The 25,688-nt window shown below is 39.7% G+C and overlaps 1 protein-coding gene across 3 annotated transcripts in view; it reads left to right on the plus strand.

Annotated features, from left to right (window-relative positions):
- The window catches only part of MED13L (mediator complex subunit 13L), a 205,749-nt gene that overhangs the window by 169,698 nt on the left and 10,363 nt on the right, over positions 1–25,688 (plus strand). For all 3 annotated transcript variants that reach the window (XM_074605935.1, XM_074605933.1, XM_074605936.1), the window contains 13 exons: positions 790–1,010; positions 4,198–4,403; positions 6,812–7,758; positions 8,429–8,608; positions 10,199–10,422; positions 11,018–11,210; positions 13,209–13,653; positions 14,881–15,100; positions 17,902–18,090; positions 19,789–20,012; positions 20,476–20,618; positions 22,326–22,484; positions 23,510–23,686. In XM_074605935.1, the coding sequence (XP_074462036.1) occupies positions 790–1,010; positions 4,198–4,403; positions 6,812–7,758; positions 8,429–8,608; positions 10,199–10,422; positions 11,018–11,210; positions 13,209–13,653; positions 14,881–15,100; positions 17,902–18,090; positions 19,789–20,012; positions 20,476–20,618; positions 22,326–22,484; positions 23,510–23,686 (3,528 nt within the window). The remainder of the gene's footprint in view (positions 1–789; positions 1,011–4,197; positions 4,404–6,811; positions 7,759–8,428; positions 8,609–10,198; positions 10,423–11,017; positions 11,211–13,208; positions 13,654–14,880; positions 15,101–17,901; positions 18,091–19,788; positions 20,013–20,475; positions 20,619–22,325; positions 22,485–23,509; positions 23,687–25,688) is intronic.

Consider the following 25,688-nt stretch of genomic DNA (forward strand, 5'->3'; position numbering starts at 1 on the left):
TTTTTGTTTTATTGCCTTATGCTTTTTAAAGCCTTTCTGTTGGGGGTTTTGTTTGTTTGTTTTGCGTAAGGAAGAAAAATATACAATGGATGATTACATTACCTTCATTTACTGAGAAGTAATTTAGGGATCTTCCTGCCTTAATGTATTGTGATGCAAAATTGTTACTATTATTATAGTTTTGTGGCTTCCTCTGGCACTTGTCACTTTTGGATGCCTGGCAGTCTGATTCTTAAGCAAAACTGCCTGTGTTTGTGTTAGCAACGGTAGCCTGTCTTCTTTTCAGGAGTTGTGTCGCTAGGGACCAAATGAGACCACAATGACTGTGTGGCAGTGGAAAAGTGCAGCTAAGTGCACGCAAATTCCAAAAGCCTCCCGTTTTAGGGCTCGGTATCAGCTCTAAAAAAGGGAAGAAAGTCCTCTGTATCTCCTTAGTAACAGTTGCTGGCGTGACCTTTGCATTAGTGTCAATTAATCTCGTCTATTATGAAATTAGGTTTTTGTTGCTGTTAAAATTGTACATAGAATTTGTGTATCTACCAGTTTGTAGTTTCTGCTGAACAATACGCTTGCAAAGTATGCCTAGGAATTTTTTGGGATTTATCTCTAGGAGTTAATTTTTCATCTAGATCTATACTGGTGTCAGAACTCTCCTATGTCTGTAGAATCTTTGCTAGGTTTTAACGGATGAAATAAGAGTTAATATTGAGTCAGTTTCTTCTGGTTTATTGGATTTCCTTGAGAATTTGTATTTTAGTGATTAACAGTACGTTATTTCATCATATTTAGCCGTGGCTGATCTCCAAAGGATGTTCCCAACACCACCTTCTTTAGAACAACACCCTGCCTTCTCCCCAGTAATGAGTTATAAAGATGGGATAAGTTCAGAGACTGTGACTACCTTGGGAATGATGGAAAGTCCTATGGTCAACATGGTTCCAACACAGCTTGCTGAGTTTAAAATGGAGGTGGAAGATGGATTAGGTAGCCCTAAACCTGAAGAAATTAAGGTAACATGACAAAGATGTGGTATTTTTATAATCTCATCTATGTATGTTTTGATTTTTATAAACAAGTCACATGTATTGTAGCGTGTGTAGCAGAGTACTTAATAAATGTGAACTGGATCCCCATAAACTACATACCAGTCTGTAGTTGGAAAAAAAATCTTTAGCAAAAGAGATTTTTAATTGTTTCCCTGATTTTACCTATAGGTATTTTTCTTCTCATAATTTTGTTTGTAAAGATTTTGAGTGTTCTCGGGAAACAAGCAATATTGTATGTGAAATGAGGCCTATGCCTAACAGAAAGAATGTACATATATCAAAAAACATGGTACTTGTGACTAAGTAGCTGTTAAATGATTTATTTCTTCAGATGACTTTTCTGTAGCACCTTTTATGTATAGCCACTCCTTGCTGCCAGTCTCTGGGGATGCAGCTAGGAGAAAATTCATGCATGTAGAAAGGCTGCCTTTTTCTCTCTGAAATGTTGCCTTTTTTGGTTAGGGTTGAAAATCTCTGAGAAAGCCCAGGGGTTGAACTTGCTCTGTTTCTTCTTCAGCTGATGTTACTTCACAAGTTTTAAGGCCAGATGGGACCATTCTTATCTGACTTTCTGTATAACACAGGTCAGGTAATGTCACATAGTTACTCCTATATTGAGTCCTATAGTGTATCTGAGTAAAGAACTATTTTTAAATGGGGACTCTGCTGCTGGGTACTAGTACTCACCTCCCCGACTTTACATATCAAGATGTATCCATTTTTCCATAGCATCACATAAAAGGACTTAACATAAGCACCTGGCGTACATTGATTTGTATTTCATTGATCCATCTTTAGCACAGGTTACAAGGTAGGATAAAGCCATTCTGCCTGCTTGTGTGTATTCTGCATTACTTAACTTTTCGGGCCAATTTTTGTCACTTTTGTCAGAAGTTATCGTCGTCATATTTCCATGCATATAGCTGGAGGGGTTTTTTATTTAAAAATGCATATTTCCCCTGTAGAAATACACATCACCACCTTCTGCACCAAGCTCATTTGTACGCAGTTAATAAAAAGGGAGATACACACTGTAACTCTTTCTTCCCGGTAGTGCCCAACCCTTGATTTTATAGCCTAACTCTTCTCCTTTGGGCCCACCCTGTCCCTAATCTGCCACAGCCTGTTCCTTCTATTTTAACAGCTGTTTCTCTCCCCAGCACTACCTCCTTCCCTCTCATTTTGTGCTCCCGTGAGTGTTGGAACTAACCGAAGGCTTATTTTTAAGCATCTGCATTGCTGAGAGCGCTATACACAGAAAGATACAGCACTTGCAGTTGCATGGACATCAATACGGGAATACCGATACATAAATATATCTTAGTATAAATGATTTAGTCAGCTATGAATTAGTAAACTTTCCTGCACGGCAGTAAATGGTATACCTTAGGTAGACTGAAAGTAAAGCACAGGCAAGCCAAAGGGTGATTTTCTCAGTAAGAGCATTGAGTTTTGGCCCTGGGAGAGGAGGAAGTCCCTGTCCCCAGGAGAGGAGGAGGAGGTAAGAGACCTTGTTGCACTCAGGGATTATGTCTCCATATTGTGACAAAGTGTGTCCAGTCAGGAGTGTTCAGGAGTCACCAGCTCACAGGGCTGCACGTTAAGCTGGCACCTGTGAAGGGGCTGAGCTGGTAGAGTGTTTTATGAACAATTCTGTTGAGAAAGAGAGACTTTGCAAAAGTGTAAGGGAGTTAGTTATCACTGTCCCCTTCGTGAGGACAGTTAACCACCCGCAAAGCTAGCCATATATATTATTAGTGCAAGATCTCCTCTTCTTTCTGTCCTAACCTCCTAACTTTGAAGACATGATGAGAGACTGCATCTTCTTAGAGGTTTCACTGCTGGCCATTTGCCTTGTACAGTTTGTGTATCTACCAATTTTTATACCATTAGAGAAGTTTGAAATAAGTTTTTTGTACGGTTTGTAAGACTTGGCCTTGCCACAGACCTTACTGGGTTTTTTTCTTCTGATTGTGCAGTAAATATTTGCTTAAGACTAGGATAATTTAGGCCTGGAAAGAAAATCCGTATTGCAATTTGTTGAGCTGAAAGTTTGAGTGGGAACAGATTTTAGGGCGTCATTGATGCTGAAGATATTTTAATCTCCCTCACATCCATTTTAGGAGTATTAAAAGACATATTTTAATTCTGCCTGATAACATTTCCAACAGCACAGTTTACTTGCTTTTAAGTGTGTCACACCTGCTCATACGCACCAGTGGGGGAAACAAGCACCTAAACCCATTGCTAATCATTTTGAGAACATGTAAGTAGATTTCTTTTGCTGAGTGTTCAGCAGCTGAAGGTAGCAATCCACACATTCCTCATCTCTCAATGCTTTACAAGGTGCAAGGGAAAAAATGCAAAGATCTAATGAGTTGTTAAATCCTGACATTCTGAGAGAGACTACTGTTACTATTTTAATAATGATTTTTACTTTGCAGTAGTGCCTCAAAAGGACTAGCTCTTTTCTTCTGAAAGAAACTTGGAATAGGTGTAGAAACTCTGGCTGAAGTTCTTGTCGTCATTCTCTGCAAACAAACATGACGGTCAATGAAAGTCCAGTTTGACTGACTTCATTCATATTTATATTTAATATTAAGTTTACTAGATTGTTTATATATTTATATTTTATAGTTTATTTATGGTTAATATTTGGAATGTGTAAGTGTCCGCTGTTGTTACTCGGATTATATTAATCCCCAACGCAGGGGTTATTCAGAGAGGCTGGCGTAAGGCACCTAAGGTTTCTTCACCCTGTGACTTGGCCTCTCTCTCCATTGTCAGTATAAAAGTCTTGCAAAGATCAATCCTTTAAGTGCCTAAAATAGGTGCTTAAAATCAGGTATTATGAAAATTTCATAGTGCACTACTCATTTTTCAGACATAGCTTTTCTTAAATGAGTCTAATTGTGAAGTCTAGTGATATTACAGTTGTATAGCATCTCAGTGAAACAAGGAGCCTCAGCTGAGTTTCCTTGAAGGAACTGCTCTTGAATGTTTTGTAGAATGAATAAATATACTTAATTTTGGAAAAAATGCAGCTGTAGAGGGTTCAAACAGTACAATAGATTTTACTTAAAAATAAGCATCTAAATGTAAAGAGCAACCTTACCATATTGTTGTAAACAATGCCGCTTGGATGTTACAGGATTTTTCGTATGTGCACAAAGTTCCATCATTTCAACCTTTTGTGGGCTCCTCCGTATTTGCTCCACTGAAGATACTGCCAAGTCAGTGCCTCCTACCTCTGAAGATACCGGATGCCTGCATTTTCAGGCCTTCTTGGGCTGTTCCTCCTAAAATTGAACAACTTCCTTTGCCACCTGCAGCCACTTTCATTAGAGATGGCTACAAGTAAGTACAGTCTTGTAGGAAATTAGTTTGTCATGCCCATACCTAAAAAGGCTCGTTAATTAAAATTCTTGCATATATTAATAGCGCTTTACTGTGCACCAGAACCATAAAATATCCTGCAAATGTATTTTAAACCTTTTAAATTTATCATTGTCTCAGATTGAAAAGTTCTGATAGTAGGAACATTTGAATTAGAAACAGCTTTTGGAAATTGGTGGTTGCAGTATGTGTCCACTTCACTTTTAGCGCTTTTAAAAGAACGGGAACATATGGTACTTGAATTAATTGCAATTTCTGATACAGGAAAATATTCAACTGAAAATAGAAGTGTTAGGGAACAAAATTAATGCACTTAACCTCTTGCGTCTCCGCTCCATTTCAGCGCCCAGTTCTCCAGCCTGCAGTTCGGCTCCCCTCTTGTTTGTACTTGTGCATTCAGTCGGAGCTTCAGTCTGATGATATCTGGGCCTGATCATACCCGTTTGCCTTCTGAGGGCTCTTAAAATTTTGAGTAGGCCTGTGACAGCTCTCTTCTCCGTGTTCTCCCGTTAGCTCGTCTGCGTTCTTGTGATTTAACCTGAATGGGTCGCATACGGAGCTGCTAATCAGGCAGCTGCAGATGGGATGTATGCTGCCCTCCCCATTCTGAGTACTCATACAAAAGATGCCAAGTCTCTCTCGAGTATGAGAGTGCTGTGACCTGTAAGCAGAGACTGCTATTAAATTTAAAAGTTTGTATTCTTTACTCAGTTCTCAGAAATTAGCAATGTTTATGGAAGAAATTCATTGCTGGAGATTTTGAAAGCTATCAAGAATTTGCACCATTAAATTCATAAAACCTCTTAAAGGGCATAACAATAGTACAGAGGTCTCCTGCTGCACTGCATTCGTGTCTAGAGGAAGTAGCCTATATCTTTAAATCAGTCCTTTTCCAGCTGCAAAGGATCCTTCAGTGTTCTCAAAAGAATTGCAAAAAAGAAATTGTAAACCCTTGATAGTGCCTAGGGAGCAATTTAATTCTCAGTTTTTTTCATAATAGTAACTGATTTCACCAGGCCTGAGCTGGTTATTAATTTCAGGTATTTGTTGGGGAAAAAACCCCTTTCATTTTCAATATAATCCAATTAGAGTGAAGATTATTACTGCAGGCTTCCGACAGAGTGGTGATTGCCAATCAAGGTTTCTAGGTCACCTTTTCTTATTAGTCTGAGGCGTTCAGTATGCTTCAGATTCAGAGCTCCTTCAAACCTTTGTTCATTTTTTTTTTCCCCTCTCTTGCTTTGAGTTGGACATACAGCAGTTCAAGGTAATAAAATAATTCCAAGGAATAAGGTCTTCACCATTTTCCTTTTTGAGTCACTAATGATACGTGAACGTTAAAATAGCACTCCTTTCAAATAACACGCAAAATACACAGTAACAACAAACATGAAAAAAACCCGTTTCCCCTCCTTTATCAAGAGACTCGGTGAGTTCTTACGCTTTTTCCTTGCCCTAATATGTAATGAACACATTTCAAGAAAAGCGAGGAACTTATTAGTAACTTGGAAAGAGAAAAGTTAATTAGAGATCTTATTCTTTTGATTGGCACCATATTACCTGTTTCTTGATATAATGAGTCATTCCAAAGAGAAGATAGATCTCATGGGAATGTACAAAACTGTTCTTTGGTCACTGAAATTTGGCAGAAAATGACAAAAAAAGTAATAAAAACCAGTCATGACAGGAAATGACCCAAAAATATGATTCTTAGCTCTGCTGGACGAAGAGTTTGTAGTGGACTGTGTCAGATTGTGCTGTAGACTGTGTAATCCTAAATGAGGATTTGCATTTCTGGTATCTGAAATACTGTTGCCAGTTGCACAGCGCCATGAGGCAATATCATATACGCGCCACATGCGTGACTTCTGACAGCTATTTGAAGTGATAATTTCTAAAATAAGATTTCTGTGTCTCTGAAATATTTTCTTCATTTCCAGTAATGTATATCTCTTTACAGATAATTGTGCTTAATACAACAACTACAATTCGTTCTCTTTTCCCTGAAAGAGTTACCAATATCCTAAAACCTTAACTTCATAATTTATTGAGAGATTCTTCTCAAGAGCATTTGAGTTTTAGGCCATGGGAGTAATCTTTAAGAGGGCTAAGTGCCTGAGATGATACCTTTTTATTACACTGATAAGAAAACGGTGCTCATGATGAGAATTACAATTTTAGTTGAGAGACGTGAGTAAAAGCTTACGAGCAGAATGTCTGAAGGTGTTCTTTCTTTACTGCACTTTCAATGAATCCTTTCAGTTTTCACCATCTCCTTGTATTTAAAAATAAATTTTGACAAAATCGGTCTTCACAACCAACCAGTTTGTGATGGCATTTGACTGTTTTTTTTCATATATTTCTTGTAGCAATGTGCCTAGTGTTGGGAGTTTGGCCGACCAAGACTATCTTCAGATGAACACTCCTCAGATGAATACACCAGTGACGCTAAATAGTACTGCTCCGGCCAGCAACAGCGGAGCAGGAGTTCTGCCGTCACCAGCAACTCCCCGCTTCTCTGTCCCTACCCCACGCACTCCCAGGACCCCAAGGACTCCTAGAGGTGGGGGCACTGCGAGTGGTCAAGGATCTGTAAAATATGACAGCACAGATCAAGGTTCACCTGCTTCTACCCCTTCTACAACACGACCGCTTAATTCTGTGGAGCCAGCCACTGTCCAGCCCATTCCAGAAGCCCACAGCCTCTACGTCACCTTGATTCTTTCCGACTCTGTGTTGAACATCTTCAAAGACCGTAACTTTGATAGTTGTTGTATATGCGCCTGTAATATGAATATTAAAGGTGCAGATGTTGGATTGTACATCCCAGATTCATCTAACGAGGATCAGTACCGTTGCACCTGTGGCTTTAGCGCTATTATGAACCGCAAATTAGGTTACAACTCTGGGCTCTTCATTGAGGATGAGCTGGATATTTTTGGCAAGACCTCAGACATTGGCCAAGCTGCAGAAAGACGACTGATGATATGTCAAAGCAACTTGATGTCTCAGATGGGAGAGGGAGCTAGAAGGACCCAGGAACCTCCGATGAGCCTCCTCCTCCTCCTCCAGAATCAGCACACACAGCCTTTCACATCTCTGAGCTGCTTGGACTATATGTCCTCCAACAACCGCCAGACGCTCCCGTGCATGAACTGGAGTTACGACAGACTGCAGGCCGACAGCAACGACTCCTGGATAGAATGCTTCAACGCCCTTGAGCAAGGCAGGCAGTATGTGGACAACCCCACCGGTGGGAAAGTGGATGAAGCCCTAGTAAGAAGTGCCACTGTACATTCTTGGCCTCACAGCAATGGTACGGGTCAGAACAGAGGTTCTTTTTATTCTTTGAATTTTTTTGTCACCTCTATAAATTTGTTTGAAACTTGCCAATCAGGAGTCACTTAATCTGTGTGTGGGAAATGATAGGCATAAAAATATTCTAGAAATAATGTAGATTTCTGAAAGCTTTAAAAATTAATGTAAAGTACCAGTAATCCAGTTTTCCTTAGACTTTGTGGTCTAAATTGTGTAAAAATCTGTGGAAGTTCACAAATCTGAAGCAGAGATGCAAAACAAATGCAAGTGTTGAGAGGAGGACAGAATTATAGCCCCTTTTTTGGGGGGAATGTTATAAGCAGTCAGCAGAAAAACACTGCTTTCTGTGAAAGTGTCACCAAAAAAAGACAAGTTATTTTATAATCAGTTATTACCTGTTTATATGCTGAAGATGCTCTGACTTCTTATGAACCGAGCTGGACAACAGTGGCATTGAAAGGTACGTGAAAAGGACTACGATGACAGCTCTATTTCAGCAATGTTTTCATAAAGTACCACATGATATATACCATTATATTATTAAGCTAATTTGAGTTGTACAAATGTAATGGGCATTGTGAAGCGCAATAAACCAAAAAATGTTGTCACCTCAAAATAATTCTGCCTGGTCCGCACTGAAAGTGATGGCTCTCCTTTGTCGTTTGCAGTACTGGACATCAGCATGCTCTCCTCCCAGGACGTGGTGCGCATGCTGCTCTCGCTGCAGCCCTTTCTGCAGGACGCCATCCAGAAGAAGCGAACAGGGAGGACCTGGGAGAACATCCAGCACGTGCAGGGACCACTCACCTGGCAGCAATTCCACAAGATGGCAGGACGGGGAACCTATGGTACCTATATTGTGTTATGTGCTAACAGTTAAAATGAAAGCACAGATGTCTAGAAATGTGCACTTTCTTCTGGAAATACAGCACAACAAATGGGTTCTTCAGATGCTTTTTTTTTTTTTAATTATTTTTTTCAAATGCCTTAAAAGGTATTTGAAGCACATTGCTTGGATACAGTAGTGGAGGTTTCACCCTTCCAGATTGATGAATATTTACAGAGTGCAAAAATGCTGGGTGAGGCTCAGACTCCCTGTCTGAATCTGTGTTTTGGCTTGTACTAACACTAGCTGGTATATAAATAACAGGAGGAGAGGAAGCTGTTAAAATTGTACCAGATCGTCATAGACAAGAGGGGCTTTCTGAGCCGTACAAATATACAAAACACGGGTGTATACATTCTCCACTAAGAGGTTTGTTTCTTGCAAGGTTTCCTGGAGTCTTAATAAGAAGTTTCAGTTTAAGTATCTCCTGGTTATAAGTGACTGCTTATATACGACTGACCTTTAAATATGTATTTCTTGCCTGTGATTTATTTCAGTCAACTGATGCAGTCTTGCTTAGGTTTTTTTCTACTGTTCCATTACGCTTCATTTTCTCTGTCTTGGTATTTAATATATTGCCGCTTTCCTTTGGGGCTAGGACAGCTTGTGGTAACTACAGTTCCTGTCTAAAACTACTGTACTTCTACTCTAATAATTTTTGCAGCGTTTGTAACTTTAAAGAGTTAGGATTTGCCAATTGTTACCAGAGAATGAAAACAAAACTACCATATAGTAAGTAGCAGAGCCTTTGATATAGGTTCAGTAATTTTTATTGAATCTTGACTTTTTAATAAAGTGGGATCATATTCTGCAGAAACTACTGGGTATATTTTCAATTGAAATTTTCAGCAATATTCTAATGAGCACAGTGTCTGGGAGATACCATGTTAAACTGGATGGTGATCCTCCCAGCCGGGACACTTCCTATGGAGAGGAGCCAGGAGGCAATTTTTAGAATTATGACGACTTTGCTTAGTATTATATACCCAGGAATAAGTTTGCCTAACCATTTTATTTAGTAATTTTGCACAACCAGGTGGAGGTAGATGAAGAACTGTAAAATCAGATTTTATGCATGCATGTTTTTACTTTTGGTTGAATGGAACTTGTGAGACGTGGTTACAGTTACGACAAAGTAAAACCACAAGATGAAGCCTCGGGAAGGGCAATACATGTTTTATGGTATACTGAAAGATGTTTTATTGCAACTTTCTAGGAAAGTTTAAGTAGTGCTCAGATTGGCTCCCTTTGCTTTGACTGACCTTTTCATTTTTATGACATTTCTTAAGTACAATATAAATCTTTCTTGTCCTTTATTAAATATTTTTTTCCAAGGAAAAAGACTGTGGGAGAACATGGTTTGTCAGGCATGATACAGCCTCAGCGGATGTTTCCACAGTGTGATCAAACTTCTAGGAAACTCAGCATGGCAAGGGATTAGTTATTTCCAATATCCCTGTAAAAGAACACACTTCCTGGTACATCAGAGAGAACCCACTGCAGTTACACCAGTTATTTTAACGTTTTTTTCTTTCTCTTTTTCTTTTTGAAGGGTCTGAGGAATCTCCTGAGCCTCTTCCCATCCCAACTTTACTAGTGGGTTATGACAAGGACTTCCTGACAATCTCTCCGTTCTCCTTGCCATTCTGGGAGAGGCTGTTGCTAGACCCGTATGGGGGCCATCGGGATGTCGCCTATATCGTGGTGTGTCCAGAAAATGAGGCCTTGCTCGATGGAGCCAAAACTTTCTTCAGGGACTTGAGTGCTGTATACGAGGTTGGAAAGAGGAGCCACACTGAATTACTTCTTCTTAAGTGTCATTTCTGCTCTACTGCATGTTCATTGGGAGAAATCCATGTTTTTTTAAAGTAACAATTATTTGAATAAGGATATCTTTCATTTTGAGGACTTTCTGCACTTTTCGAGTCCAAGAATAATATCTTATTGAGTTACACTGATTCTCTGTGTGTTACAGGGTATTTGTTGCCATCTGCTCTTTACGGTACACATTCTCTTACTTTACAGAGGATATAACACTAATATTAATACATTTGCAACCTAATGCATGAAGGCCCAACAATACCTAAAGAGCAAGGAGCAGATTAAAGGAACTGTTGCTTTCTTGTAATTCTTATATCTCCAGCTAGGCTGGAGATAAAACCATTTCCTTTTTTAGCATGCACATTGTGTACTACTGAATAGTTTGTAACCTTGGTTTTGCTGTAAATGCAGTTCAAGTCAACAGATAAACATAGCCTTTTGGCTTTATATTTATTAAGAAGCCACCAGATGTGTGCTGGTAATAAAGGGTTTATGCTACAGACCAGCCTGCATAATATCTAGTTACAAGCGTTTCTTCTTTCCTCACCAGATGTGTAGACTTGGCCAGCACAAACCAATCTGCAAAGTGTTACGTGATGGGATTATGCGGGTGGGAAAGACTGTGGCACAAAAGCTAACGGATGAGCTCGTGAGCGAATGGTTTAACCAGCCCTGGGGCACGGAGGAGTGCGACAATCATTCCAGACTCAAACTTTATGCGCAAGTTTGCCGGCATCACCTAGGTAAGTCTGCCATGGCACCAGCAAGGCTGTTTTGGTTTCTGTAAGTATTTTAGGTTATTTGCAGTAGGTGGAAATGCTTTTTTTTTCTTAATTATTATTAATTATGATCTGTTTAAAAAGAAAAAAGGTATTCTAAGGCTTTACCTGAATTTCTTAATCCTTCCATGTTAAATTTGCCTACTTTAGAAGCTTTGTTGTTGTTTATCAGTCTGATGACCACATCAGAGGTTCAAAAGCCAATTCTTTTCTTTCTAGAAAAGTCAGTTTGGTATAAGATGTTTGTATGTCTCAAAGATTTTCCACACAAGACTTGATCTGGTTTATATGCTGATGATATATGATGATATATATGTATCATATATATATGATGATGTGTATCATCACGGCAGTGTGACAGAACGATGTGCCTGGTGCCTTCAAGCATAACGTTTATTTATATTAGAGGCCAGTTCACTCTGCAAAGGAAGAATGAGTTAACACGGGTGAAAAGAGAAAGTAACAGTATGCTTGATGAACGGGGCCTCCATCTACTGGGTGTGGGTACTTGGAACCCCATTACCCTGAAGGCACGGTCTCTTCTGGACCTCATGGGGGCTTATTTCCATCCTGAAAGAGTGACACACTTTAAAAGATCGGTCTTGTCTTTTGGTTTGTTTTTTGTTATGGCAACCTGCCATATTTGTTCTTTCATAACATAATGTCAGGTGTGCTTGTTTCAGGAAGGAGTGTAGAATCTGAGAGTATGGAAGGATACAAAGTTTGCTGGGGTAGTATCAGAAAGACTGGCTCTGGCTGGGCCTGGATGAGTCCATGGACTCATCTAACATTGTTCCCAAATTTCACCTGGGGAGAGACATGGTGGTTCCATTCCAGAATGGATTCAGAGGCAACATAACATGTATTGTGTGTGTGACAGAGAAATGGGATCTTAGCATAAGACACAGACCCATCCAAAATGTCACTGGAAATACATTTGCTGAGACGGTGCTGGTCAGCAAGACAGGCAGTGATCATAGAACACCAGCCACGTAAATGTTCCATGCTTGAGGGAAACGTGCAAACTATTCTTTTGTTTAAAAATAGCCAGGAACTTTTAAGTGGTTTCTTGAAAAGTGCTTACTCCCTTTGCTCTGAAAAAGGCATGACAATTTTTAAGTCTGCTTACTTCAAGGACCGGTGATCTGGTTTTGGAAAAAAGTTTAAGCAAACATACTGGAGTTAGCTGGGCAGTTCTACAGAGTACCGTGCGCTCGCCCCATCCTTTGAGCGAAGTTTGGCAGAACAGGCTAGGAATCATCTATCTCAAATGACCGCGTTGCCTCATTCAGTCTGCTTTTAGTTTTAATTTACAATGTAAATGGGAGGGAGGAATTACTACAACAGTATTTAACTCAAATACCCCAGGCTTACATACAGAAATATATAGTATGTGCACAGCCAGTTAAGGAACTGGGCTGTTCAATTCACACCTGAGGCATCTGGCAAGGGCAGTGCTGGAAACCTCCCCTGCTGGTAATTTACCACCTTGCAGAGTAAATAAATAATAAATATTAGTTTGCTTTTTCTGATACTGAGGAACAAAAATAACTATATTAAAGTTTGCCATTATTGTAGCTCAGGTAAAAAGGACTTTTAGATTTTCAGTCTGACAAAGACAACCTGCAGTAGATTGCAAAGCTGAACACTATATAAAGCTATTATCTCAACACAATGTAGCCAGAAGTAATGACATGTTAGTACCAACTCCGATTCACAAAGCTCCGCAAAGTCAGTCCTGTTTTTAAAGACATTTGACTCATATCAGTTAGAACTGAAGCCCTGAAGAACTGATTCCAAAGTAAATATTTATAATGGAGATCATATTCACTTAGCATTTGTATACTCTTAGAATATTCTAAAAGTGGCGCAGAAAATATTGTATTACTTTATGGTTAATGCAGCTTGCTTTGATCTGACAGACTGTCATTAATCTCCTTTCCTCGTTCTCTGCTGTTTCAGCACCTTACTTAGCCACTCTGCAGCTCGACAGCAGCCTGTTGCTGCCACCTAAGTACCAAACCCCAGCGCCAGCAAGCCAGACACAAACAATACCTGGGAACACTGGACCTGCACCCTCAAATTCAACATGTCTTTCGGCTGCTGGGGCACCATCGACAGGCAATTCTTTTAACTCCACACCCAGTGGTGGGACCACTAGCCTTCCAGCAGGAAGCAGTTCATCCTCTGGATCCTCTGTGCCCCAGCTGTCAGCATCTTCTGCAACACCCGGCATTAACCAGATGACCACTACCTCTACCCCGGGGTTTAGTGGGAACATTGGTTCAGGGCAAAACACCAGCACTGCAGGAAACACAGCAGACCGCTCGCAAGGAAGCACAGGTCCTGGAGGAGACGCAGAATCAGGTCAAAACGTACCACAACAGCAACAAGAAGGACAGGAAGGGTAAGTTACTTAAGTGCTCAAATGATTCAAAGTACTTCTAATTAAATCCGCTGTTCTGCTTTCATACAACTCATAACCTTTAAGCCTTCTGTGAGTCCTTGAAAGGAGAGGACCCTCTGACATGTGCAGTACTACTGACCAGTTGTAAATGGAGCAGGGACCACTTTTATTTGTTCGTAGCAGTTACTGATAAAGGGGAGCTGGAAAAAACAAACCTCTCCTTTTTCATTACAAGAAACAAAGCTTGATTCAACTGCGTGAACGTGGGTGTCGTAGTGCTGTTTGAGATGCCGTAGGATACCCTGTGAGGTCAGGAAACAGGATTACATTGCTGTTACCTCAAAATAAATGTTAGCAGCACAACGTTTCTAAAGACTTCATTATAAATAGTCATCCATCAGACATAAAATTAGGAAAAGGTTTTATAACATCCTATGTAAGTAACTTCCTGAGTGAACATGTTTTTCATTACTCTCATAATAATGCATATTACCAATAGTCATGATATATGTTATGGAGTTCCTGTATCTTAAGTGAAAAGCCCACATCCTGTTGTAGTTCAGGTTATCCTTAAGACATCTGTTCACTGAATCTATGCAAAATACCGTTTCATCAACGGCAGCATGGTTTCTGACAAAGTAAGTCTGAGCTGCTTTTTATCACTTACAGATGTTGAGCCTCCTATTCATGGCTGAGGCACGGAGTGTTTTACCAAGTAAAAAATGTTCAGTTGCTCCTCCCATTACCCACGGAACCTTTTCTGTAACTGAACAGAGGACTTCAGTCTCCACGAATATTACTTTGGCACTTTTCCGCAGTTCTCAATTCCTTCTCTCCCCCTTCCATCTCTCCCAAAAGAAAACCCTAAACAGCACCAAAACTCAGGCATGCACATACATAAAAATAAAACTGTCAGAGCTAATATTAGTCAACTTTTCCATATTCTTCAGACATCATCTATTCTGATTGCATTAAACAAAATTATGTTAGACTTTAGGTAAGTATCTTTAATGCATAATTAATAACAGGTATTTTGGATTCAGAACTGCTCTAAGTGTCATCTCTCCTTAATCGCTGTTTTCATGTTTTTTAGTTTTGCTTCTGCACGTAAGAATCACTTAGTACTCCCCTTTTTCCTCCTCTGCTTCAGCCTTGCACACCTCTACAGAAAAACAGTAATTAACAATTGTAAGTTGCCTTTGAATTTAACAACGTCTATGTCTCTAGGGTTACAGAGCGGGAGAGAATAGGGATTCCCACTGAGCCGGAATCAGCGGACAGCAATGCCTACCCTCCGGCAGTTGTCATCTACATGGTGGATCCTTTTACCTACACTGCAGATGAAGAATCTGCCTCAACCAACTTCTGGCTGTTAAGTTTGATGAGATGCTACACGGAGATGTTGGATAACTTGCCTGAGAACATGAGGAATTCTTTCATTCTCCAGGTAATTCTACTTTCCTCTGTATCTTCACACTGGAGAGTCATTCTGTCACAACATACTTTTGATACATACACTATACTAAAAGATACAAAATGGAAGATAACATATAAAATTTCAGTGATGTTTACAAATTATTTTGTTGACAGTATAAGTCTCTATATTAAAAAAACACTTGCTTTTGTTTTGATGAGGAAATTAAGTTAAGGCAGCCACAGTATCCTTGCATCAAATCTATTGCGTGGTTCTAGCAATCATACGTGCTGGATGCTTCCTGAAGAGGGAGTTCCATTATTTAAGTAGCGAGTTGGGTTGCCATTGCCAAAAACGTCCAGTTGCTCCTTTGATTGTTTTGCATGTTGAGTTGTTTGATTTTTACATTCTCTTGATTTATGCTGTTTAATCCAAAAGAAGTATGTGAAACCAGACATTTAATGCATAATTTAGCTATTGTGTTGTTATTATCTGCTTCTTAAAAATAATTTACCATGTAACTTGGCATATAATAAGAGTTACTTACTATGGAATTACTTCAGAATTGAATTTGTGTAGTCAGAAGCAGAGCTTGGCCTCTTGCCCAGGCTGCCCACATTTTGCCCTGCCTCCTCTTTCTCAGTGGCGCAGTCGAAATAAACGGGGGGAGACCCGAGATTACAAGCTGTGCATGTACGTGTGCAATGCATGCAAGAACCAACACGTGAATGATTTCTATATACGTTACTCATGGATGCTCAACTTAGCTTAAAAGTATTTTAATTGTAATTATAAAAAAAAAAAGAATTGGAAGTTATTATAGTGTTTCAAATTGGGTATGGAAAACATTTGTCGTTTTTGGTAATCTTGACTACATCGTTCCCCGAAATGATGGGCGGAACTGTCACCAAAATATTTCATGCTTGGGGATGAACTGAAAATCAGATTCACAACGTCGTATTTTGATAGACTGCAGGCAATTTAATTGATTCAGACCTGAAGATACTAAAAATAAAATAGCCAGATGCCGCAATGCCTGAAATGCAAGAACATCTAAATGGGCTTACCAGCTCTTTCTAAGTCCTGCTTATTTTCTGGGCACTTACCATTTGTTTTTCCAAATATGTGGCATTTTGCCAGTTCAAGTCAAAAGAGTAGCCAATTTTCTCTAAGTAAAGGGAAACATGATATAGCTACCAGCACAATATTCTCACAGCTGTACCACAGTATACACAAATATACAGTTATTGAAAAAAAAATCAAACCCAAATCTTTACAGATTTATTCCAATTCATATATAGAGCAGAAAAGCTGAGCTTCTGAAATTTTTGGATAAAGTAGTTGTCTTTTAAAAATGCAGTCGCATTTAGTAAGTAGAAGTATTTTGTATTATTTATTTTGTATTATTATTTATTTTGTATTATTATTATTTATTTTGTATTTTGTATTATATATTAGTAAGTATTTAGTATTTTGTGGCACTTCAGGGCATGCTCTAGTGGCAGAGAGTGTAGGTTGTTTGGTTGGACTCGATGATCTTAAGGGTCCTTTCCAACCATGAAGATTCTGTGAATACGCTACCAAAATTCCAATGGTTCAAGCAAGAACCATGCAGTAGTTAAAAGTTTTGTGATACTTCAGTTTTTATTACTACTGAAAATATTTGTTACGTGGATTTAATTCTAATTTTAAAAAGGATTTGAACTGAAAACAATATTTTTGTTATGCTTTGTTTACTTGTGAAGGAATGTGGTGCTATTTCTCCTTCCTGTTCCTGGGCAGATGGGCCTTAACCACCAAACTCAAGTCTCACAGGCACACCTAGCTGTGGTTCTGCTTCTTGCTGGCTGAGCGTGTAAATGGAAGTGTTGCTTCACGTTACTTTCTGAAACAAATAAAACTGAACAGCAGCATACGGTTGCTGGGCTTCCACTGTTTACTAAATTGAACAGGAGAAACAACCACATAAATCATTACAATAGAATCTTAATTCTGCTCTCTGCACTCGTCTTTAAGAACGACACCATAGTGCCCCTTCCCACATGACCAGCAAATAATTCTAACCCCAAACTATGGAACCAAACCTGCCGGAACCCAAAGTTCAGAATCCCGAGATTATACAGTAAAGGCTACCTGCAAATGAAGGGGTTGATCAGTCTGAAACAAATTAAAGGTGTTTGAATATGGGTGTTTGGTTTTGGACTGAGGATTAAAAAAAATTAAAACTAAAACTACCCCCAGGTTTTAGGCTGTTGCTTGTAAAAGCCACTAGTAGTTACTACTTCTGGTATACTTTGATAAATGTTATACATGTAATTAGATGCCCTTCCCAAATTGCAGTATAAATGTGAAAGTGGACTTCAGAAAACTAAGACTTGACTGGGGAAAACGATCTGTTCTTTTTGTGTAGTTGACTGGGTTTCTTATTCAATGGTGTTTATATCACAGAAAGCAAAATTCATTTAGAGTTTCTGATAAGCTGGGTTTGTCAGCTGTCACTGAGGTATTATAGCACTATTTGGTTGTTGTTGCCCTCCAAAAAGTCTCCTCCATTATATTGGAGGGTAGGAGTGTTGGCTTTCTGAGAGATTTTGCAACCCTAAATATATCATTGTAACGGCAACAGCAGTTTTGTACCAGGAATATCGTCGCTGAATGTTGCAGCCATTCGTGCAGAAGGGAAGCTACAGGTGCTGTAATGCAAATAACTGACTACCGCATACAAAGTGTCTTGGTTGTTAAATGACTAATGAATGCGTGAACCTGGTTTGCTATTAACAAACAGCTCTTTGCAGACTTTCAATCATGTTTTATTGTTTATATGAACGATACAGATTGTGCCTTGCCAGTACATGCTGCAGACAATGAAGGATGAACAGGTTTTCTACATTCAGCACTTGAAGTCCTTGGCGTTCTCGGTGTACTGCCAGTGCAGGAGGCCGTTGCCCACACAGATTCACATCAAGTCTCTCACAGGCTTTGGGCCAGCTGCCAGCATTGAGATGACCCTCAAAAATCCTGAGGTTAGTACTGGTGTCAAGAAAGTGAAAGCCCGCTAATAAACTGTATCCCCTTTTCTCAAATATCAAACAAAACATAGAGAATACTTTTAGAAGTTTTTTTTCAAGGTATAAAAGACAATGACAATATAAAGGCAAAAGGTAAGCTAATACTAAATAGAAAATAGTAAGAAAACTGTCAGAGGACTTGCTTTCAAAACATTTTAAGCTTCTGGTTTTGAGTGATAAAAGGTTAAAGGTCATCATAAAAGAAGAGAAAATGTACACTGTTACTTGGGATTCTGAGACATTTTGTAGTTTTAGTCTATGGTATTCCTACAACAAAGTGTTTATGTCCAACCTTTATTTATATATACATATATATGCATATATATGAAATAAGTTCCTGTGCCTAATTACAGACACTACATTAATTCCCTGAGGTAATGGAGAAATCCCCCTATTTCAGTGGGCTTATCTTTCATCTGTTCTTTAAACTGTAAACATTCAAGCCCTATTTCTGGAATTTCAGGGATTTCAAAAGAAGAATAATCCATCCTACTTTCCATGAATGTTTTTCGTTCTTTGAAAGATAACAATGACTGTTTTATTTAGATTTAATGGACCAACTAAACACTTAAACACTTACCTTGGGATAAAGACATGCTTGTTAGGGTTTAAAAACCTAGTTTCAAAATCATCATAAAACCCAGCTATCAGCACATTTCATTACTCACATAAAACCACAAGCTCTCACTGAAAATTTCTAAAAGCAGTATCACCCCAGGCGTCTCCTCTTCATGTTCTCTCCTCGTGCTTCCCTCAGAATGGGATCTGTGCGGCAGGATGGATTTTGCAGCAAGTTACAACAGTCATCCGTCAAACTATTTACGTGTAAGGGGAAGAGCAATAAACTTGCAAGACCCCTGCAAGCATCTCCCTCCCTTTAATTAATGCTCCCGCACTGTTGCCAGGGTGCTGTACTTCTAGAGAGTGACATAAGCAGAAATACGATATTCCCTTAATGTCTCTAACAAAACCCTGTAACTTTTCCTCTAAGCTCATTAACTTGCACTTTGCATTTCATGTTTAATTTCTTCAACATACAAAGGACACCAAAAAAGGGGCAAATGTTTTCATGAGCAGCTTGCATTCAGCTTACTTAATTAATCAGATCTCTGCTGCTTCCGTTTTACATGCATTTGCTATCAGTGTATTATATTATACTGATATTATAAGTATATTAAACCTAATGCCTAGACAGAAAACTGTATACGAAGTTTGAGCTCTACCTAAGCAATTTCTGATTGAAGTCCGCGGTACCTCAGATCAGATCATCCTGTCCATTGTTCCGTAGGTGGTTTGTGAATGAAGAGAGGTGAGCAGATGCCAGCAATTCTAGCGAAAGGATCTGCCTAGTACCAGGTTTAAATTCCTGTTTCAGAGATTGGTATCACCCTGTCCAAAGACTGTTTTCATGCCTTAGCTTCCCTGTATATAAAAAGAAATCTTTAGAAAAGTTTTGAAATGCATCAGTTTTAACTAGAGAAATGAATCGTCGATAGCCACCCTTTTCCCAGTATCTCTCTTGACTATGAATGCCTTGAATTTATCTATTGTTTCAAACTCGCATTTCTGTGTGCTCACTGCCATCTGAGTTTGTGTTTCTTGCATTAGATAGTTTTGCAATATCTGCTGATGACTGTGTTGACTTCATTGCAGAGGCCCAGCCCAATCCAGCTCTACTCGCCTCCTTTCATACTGGCACCCATCAAAGACAAGCAGACAGAGCTGGGAGAAACATTTGGAGAGGCCAGTCAGAAATACAATGTGCTTTTTGTTGGATACTGTTTGTCTCATGATCAGCGTTGGCTTCTGGCATCCTGCACGGACCTTCATGGTGAATTGTTGGAAACCTGCATAGTTAATATTGATTTACCAAACAGGTAGAAACCTTTACTTTTTGCACTATATCTAGGTCTATAGTTGTCATCCCTCACTCTCATCGGTTTCTTGCACATCCCTTCTGATCACGTTTCCTGCTGATGTGATCATGGTGATGTTACAGTGGTAACATTTCAGTTGGCACTAACAAGAAACTTAGAAACTGCAGCGGAAAAAAGTTAGTGTGTTCCATTTGTTTTACAAATGCTACCTACAAATCTTACCCTGAAGAACAACTGGTATGTTGCTCAGCAGATTGACACCTCTTGCATGTGACTGCAGTAATAGCACTGAAAGCAGACACGTGCTTTTTCTGCTTCTTGTTAGTAAAAGGTAAGTTAGGCATTCCACAGAACTGTAAGAACTCCTATAGGGGGTAAGCAGTGAAATAATTACATAGAATAGAAAATTGAATATTGTCCTTGATTCTCTTCTTACTTTTTTTTTTTCTTCCTTAACCTTCAGGTCGAGGAGGAGCAAGTTGTCTGCACGTAAGATTGGTCTGCAGAAGCTATGGGAATGGTGCATTGGAATTGTACAGATGACATCGCTGCCTTGGAGAGTTGTCATCGGGCGGCTCGGCCGCCTTGGCCACGGGGAGTTAAAAGGTATGAACCGTCAGTGCTGTCGCTCCCTGTGGCTTTGGAATGAAGACATGGCCGTAGCGTGCAAGGCAGAATGGCTTACAGAATCGATCACGAACCTTTAAAACCAGAAAATGGAGAGTGCTAATCCTACCCTGGCACTGAGTATTTATATTGGTTTGCATAAACAATGTGCTTGTTTGCACACCAGGGTTGACATTACTCGCTCATGTCTTGTAGATGTTGTGGATGCTTCCAAGTGGATGCCATGGGTATCCTCACATGTTAGAAAAAGATTTGGACAATTGTTTCCTGTCACAGAAACAGAAATGGGATTCAGTTCTGATTCCTAAACTTAAACATAAATGAAACAAACAAAAAATTCTTGCAAAAAAAGTTACTGAACAAAAAAATTCAATTTTTTTTCTGTGGTATACAAAACTAACTGATAATCAGTGTTAAATAGCAATAAGGTATTCTCTGCAGAGTTCCCAAGATTTAGCGTTCCGAACAGCTTTGTGGAAACTTGAAGGGAGCTCTGGAGTGGTTTGGGTACAAGTGCCTTAATCCAAGCAAGGGCAGGGACTGCCTTGTTCACTTCAGCAGTGACTCCTCTCGCTAATTGAAATACATGCAGTCAGCATCTTTTCTGCCGTTTCTAATGGCTGCAGCCACGCTTCGGGTTTTGCTTGGTAACTGATTGGAAGAAAATGGGATTCTGAGAGGGTGCTCTCAGTATTCGCCCATCTCCCGAGTTGGAACGCGAAGATAAATTAGACAGGAGGATACAGATATTTCATGAGCATTTGTCCTTTTACATTAATAAGTGAATTCCTCTGGTTAGCTTATTGGAAGAGATTCTGTATTTCATGAGAAGGGGGAAAAAATTGAAAATAGTACACAATAAATAACAATTCAGTCTGAAAGCACAAAGAAATACTCTACAGGGGGAAAAAGCAGTAATTAAATGCCTTCTCCCATATAGTACATGTAGGGAACAAGAGCTGTTGCCTGCCCTGGTAGGGGAATTTGGCATCCATCATGCACACAGGAGTTAAATGGAACGAAGGCAGGAAAACGGATTAAGAATTTAATCGTCAGCTCCCTTCCTCTGTTCGGACACATAGTGTCATTTAAATGGCTAAATGTAGTTTCTTGAATGTATATCTGCACCTCCACGTAAATTCGCTTTATTTAGTGCATTTTATTCATGACATTCTCTGATGTTGAGTGTGTGAATTCATCTCTCTTGGCTTATGTTTCAAGTATTCCAATCATGCAGCATGTTAGATGAAAACAGATGTCCTTTTTGAGAAAAGGAATTAGTACATTTCAGGAAAAGATTTGTATGTAAATAAAAAAGCATTAAAAAATCTTAAGAAAATGAATCCTTCTATGTTGCCCTGTTTCACATCAGATAAGTGCCTCCTCTACCTTACAGGTAGAATGAGAGACTTACTCATAAAGAAACACATCATCTTCAGTGAGTTGCCAGAGTAACGCGGTTAGCTCATGGGAAAACCAACAAACTACCACAGAAAAAACACAGCTCTACAGTAACTGCTCGAATCCCCGGTTCGCGGAGCCATCACCTTGTTTACGGGGGGAGGCAGTCCAGAATAGTACAGTGTTAATGAGAGGCAAAGTGTTATTAATATTTCGCAATTTTCAAGCAAGTGCTGTCTATTTCAGAACTCCATTCTGTTCTACCATAACGTTTATTCCTTTCAGACTGGAGTATCCTCCTTGGGGAATGTTCCCTGCAGACAATCAGCAAACAGCTGAAGGAGGTGTGCCGCATGTGTGGCATCTCCTCAGCGGACTCTCCTTCTATCCTCAGTGCCTGCTTAGTTGCCATGGAGCCACAGGGGTCATTTGTTGTGATGCCAGGTACATTTTATCCAACTATTTAAATGCCAACGAAACTTTTCTTCTTTTATCATACTTAAGCACGTTAATTCTGGGAGACTTTTGAGTCCAACAAGACGACCTTGATTAACATGGCTAAATGTAGGTTGAGGCAGCAGAATTCCCCAAAATACCACGAAGAGATGCTACACTGGGAGTGTAGGCTCCTGGGGGAAAGAGTCCCGTGTGCCACTACCAAACTGATGCCCTTTTCCGTGGGGAGGTCTTGTTTTCAGCTAGACCAGTTCTCATCAGCTGAAACGGGATGTCGTAGATGCCCTCATGCGAGGAAGACCGCAGACGCTGTGAGACTCTGCAGTGGGAAAGAGCAGGAGTCTCTGTGAATGGGAGGATGGATAAACGTACCTGCCTTTCATAAGTTATTTGGAAAGATCTATTATAAGCAGCAGTTCACAGAGTTAAGTTGAAAGAAAATGGAATTTTGAGCTTCCCTTTAGTTATTTGCTGTATTATGTAAGCACATACTTTTTAATGTACAGGGTGACATATCCTTCAAGCTACTCTGATTTTTTTTAAGCTTAGAAATAAAAGATTACTACATGGAACAGAATTAAATGGGCTTGAAAATTACTCATCAAGTTGAATAATTTTCAGAGCAGAGATTTTGTAACATGAGAAAGTAGATGGCAAGTTCTGCTTTTTTCATGTCCACCGAAGTGGGGTATATTGCACAATTATACAGATGTGTGTGTTGAAAATAAATTTAATTTACTCGTTTAACAAGTAAATCTTTGTTTAATGGGCAGCAGAATGAAAGGAAAGGTGGGGCATCGTATGGGAATTCACATAGGCAAACATTATCTATACAAACTGTGATCTTAATTTCAAGCTCCTCTAGTAATTTATTCTTTTTAAGATAAGAACCTTCAAACACGTGTATTAGCTTGGAAACCCAGCTTAGATGCACAGAAATTTAATTGAACACGGCACATGTATTTGGAAGGTGATGCAAATTAATGTCTCTGCTGTTGCTTCTGTTCGGGAAGATGCTGTCACCATGGGATCAGTGTTTGGCCGGAGCACTGCGCTGAATCTGCAGTCGTCCCAGCTGAACACCCCCCAGGATGCCTCCTGTACACACATCCTGGTTTTCCCAACCTCTGCTACCATCCAGGTAGCACCGGCAAATTACCCCAATGAGGATGGATTCAGCCCCACTAATGGTGAGTAAGCACCTCTCCAGTGTCACAGGAGAAATCCTTGCGAATGCTCAGCCGCCTTCTCAGAACCAGCAGAGCTGTACCACTCAGGAATAAAAACCCCAAGTGGCCCAGTGTTCCCCCCCCGACTCCATGCCACCCTAATTTAAGAGAACACGACTGTACTTTGTAAGTTCAGGATAACATACTAGGGTTTTTCTGAAGTCTGTTTTCATAAATCATGCCGATTTATTCCAAAAGCGATACAGACCAATCAATACGCGGAATGGCACGGACTATAAAATGCTGCTGCTTCTTGTTGTGACTTGATGAGGTCAACTTGTTTTTTATAGCAGTGCTTTGCTTCATGCCCTGGTGTCTACAAAGCTTGTGAAGAAGGAGGTACTTATTTTAGAATTTTAATCTTCCTGTAAAGTAGGCAAAAATAGACCAACCTTAGAATTCTTAATGTTAGCAGCGTGGTTTTTCAAACGCATTTAACCCTATAGTTTATGTCAGCAAGACTCTGGTTAACACTTTATATCAAACAAGTATTTTCCTAACTGTTTTGCCATAAATCCTTAAGAATGATTGTAAAAAAATTTAAACCAAGAGTAACTACAAACATTTATAACAAGTATTTTATGAAGAGGGAGGTTAGAGCACAGAGAGGAAGAAAGGCCCACTATTTTTAATGAAAGAGTTGGCTTTGATCTGTTCCTCCTGGAATTCCAGTGGGCCTCCCAGAAGGGAAGTTACCCCTCTTAATACCTCCGCAGCTGTCCTTTCAGGGCCCCAGAATCCTGACTGAACGCTGTGCTGACAAATATTTAACCTGCGTTAACCTGCCCTTTAGTACTTCAGATGCTAATTAGAATCAGGTACAAGAACTGGCGTTTTCCAAAATGGTGTTAAATTTAATTTTCTTAACTCTGTTCTGCTTAATGATTAAACTGCTTCCTATGCTATTAGCCATCTCATTTATGCTTTGGAGGCTAAGCAGAGCGTAACATTAGTTCTGTTTTGTTTACTGGGGTTGTAGCACAGAAGTTAATAAACTTCGGTTAATTCATTGCTCTGGCAATCCAGTGTTTCTCTTCAGAAGATGAAGAAAAACAACCACCTGCAACACTAGGACTGCAGGTGAAAACAGTTCAAGACACACACTCCCATTTTCATGCGGAGTAAATTCTTCTTTTTCAAGAGAAATTATTTATTATAATATGTAGAAATGCATGACTCTTATTTAGGGCTCCATGTGTTTTAGTATAAATTTGGCTGCAGTTCCAATTAATCTGGTTAATTCAGACAGCTCCCGCTCCCACTGTCCCTTTCTGTGCCCTAAAATGTACTTTAATTGTCATTATACTGTTTAAACATCTTTCCCTGCTGAAACATCTTTGCCGGCTGAGCAATCTGGGTAAGGAAGAAAACCCTATAAACCATATTGTGATGCTTGTAATTTTTTGCTCTGTATTTATAATGTCTTAGCTTTCCATCATGAAAATTACTCGTGGTATCATAACCTGTGTTGCAAATGGCTCGGTAATGGAATGTACTTCTCACAGAATGCAAACACATTTTCATTGTATCTTTACGCCCTTCCCACACATTAACATAAGCCAAATTCAAATAGCAACTTACGATAATATGACTGCATTTAATTTCTGAGATGAAAGTAAAATATTAAAAGCTGTGTGGCAGGAAATCCTGGTGCAGTATTTGAAATAATCCCGACGGTGCCTTGCCTGTGAGCGTGGGGCAGGCCTTGCTGCCGCAGTGATCCCGTGAGCGATGCCCCTGCGGCTGCTCCCGAGGGTTCTGAGCACACGTGCCGGGGCGCCGGTGTGCAGCACCGGAGGCCTGAAGAGCAGCACCTGCCGAGAGTAACAAACCTGGGTTTGTTTAATGTATTTCAAGGATTTTGTTAATGGATTTCTGTGACCCACTGCAGAGAGGTGTCATTTTTTCTCTTACAGAGTTCAATTTGGATTTTTATTAAGCTGGTATGACGGGATTTTTGTTC

This window comes from Larus michahellis, chromosome 13 (assembly GCF_964199755.1).
Source record: "Larus michahellis chromosome 13, bLarMic1.1, whole genome shotgun sequence".
NCBI classification, from domain to species: domain Eukaryota; kingdom Metazoa; phylum Chordata; class Aves; order Charadriiformes; family Laridae; genus Larus; species Larus michahellis.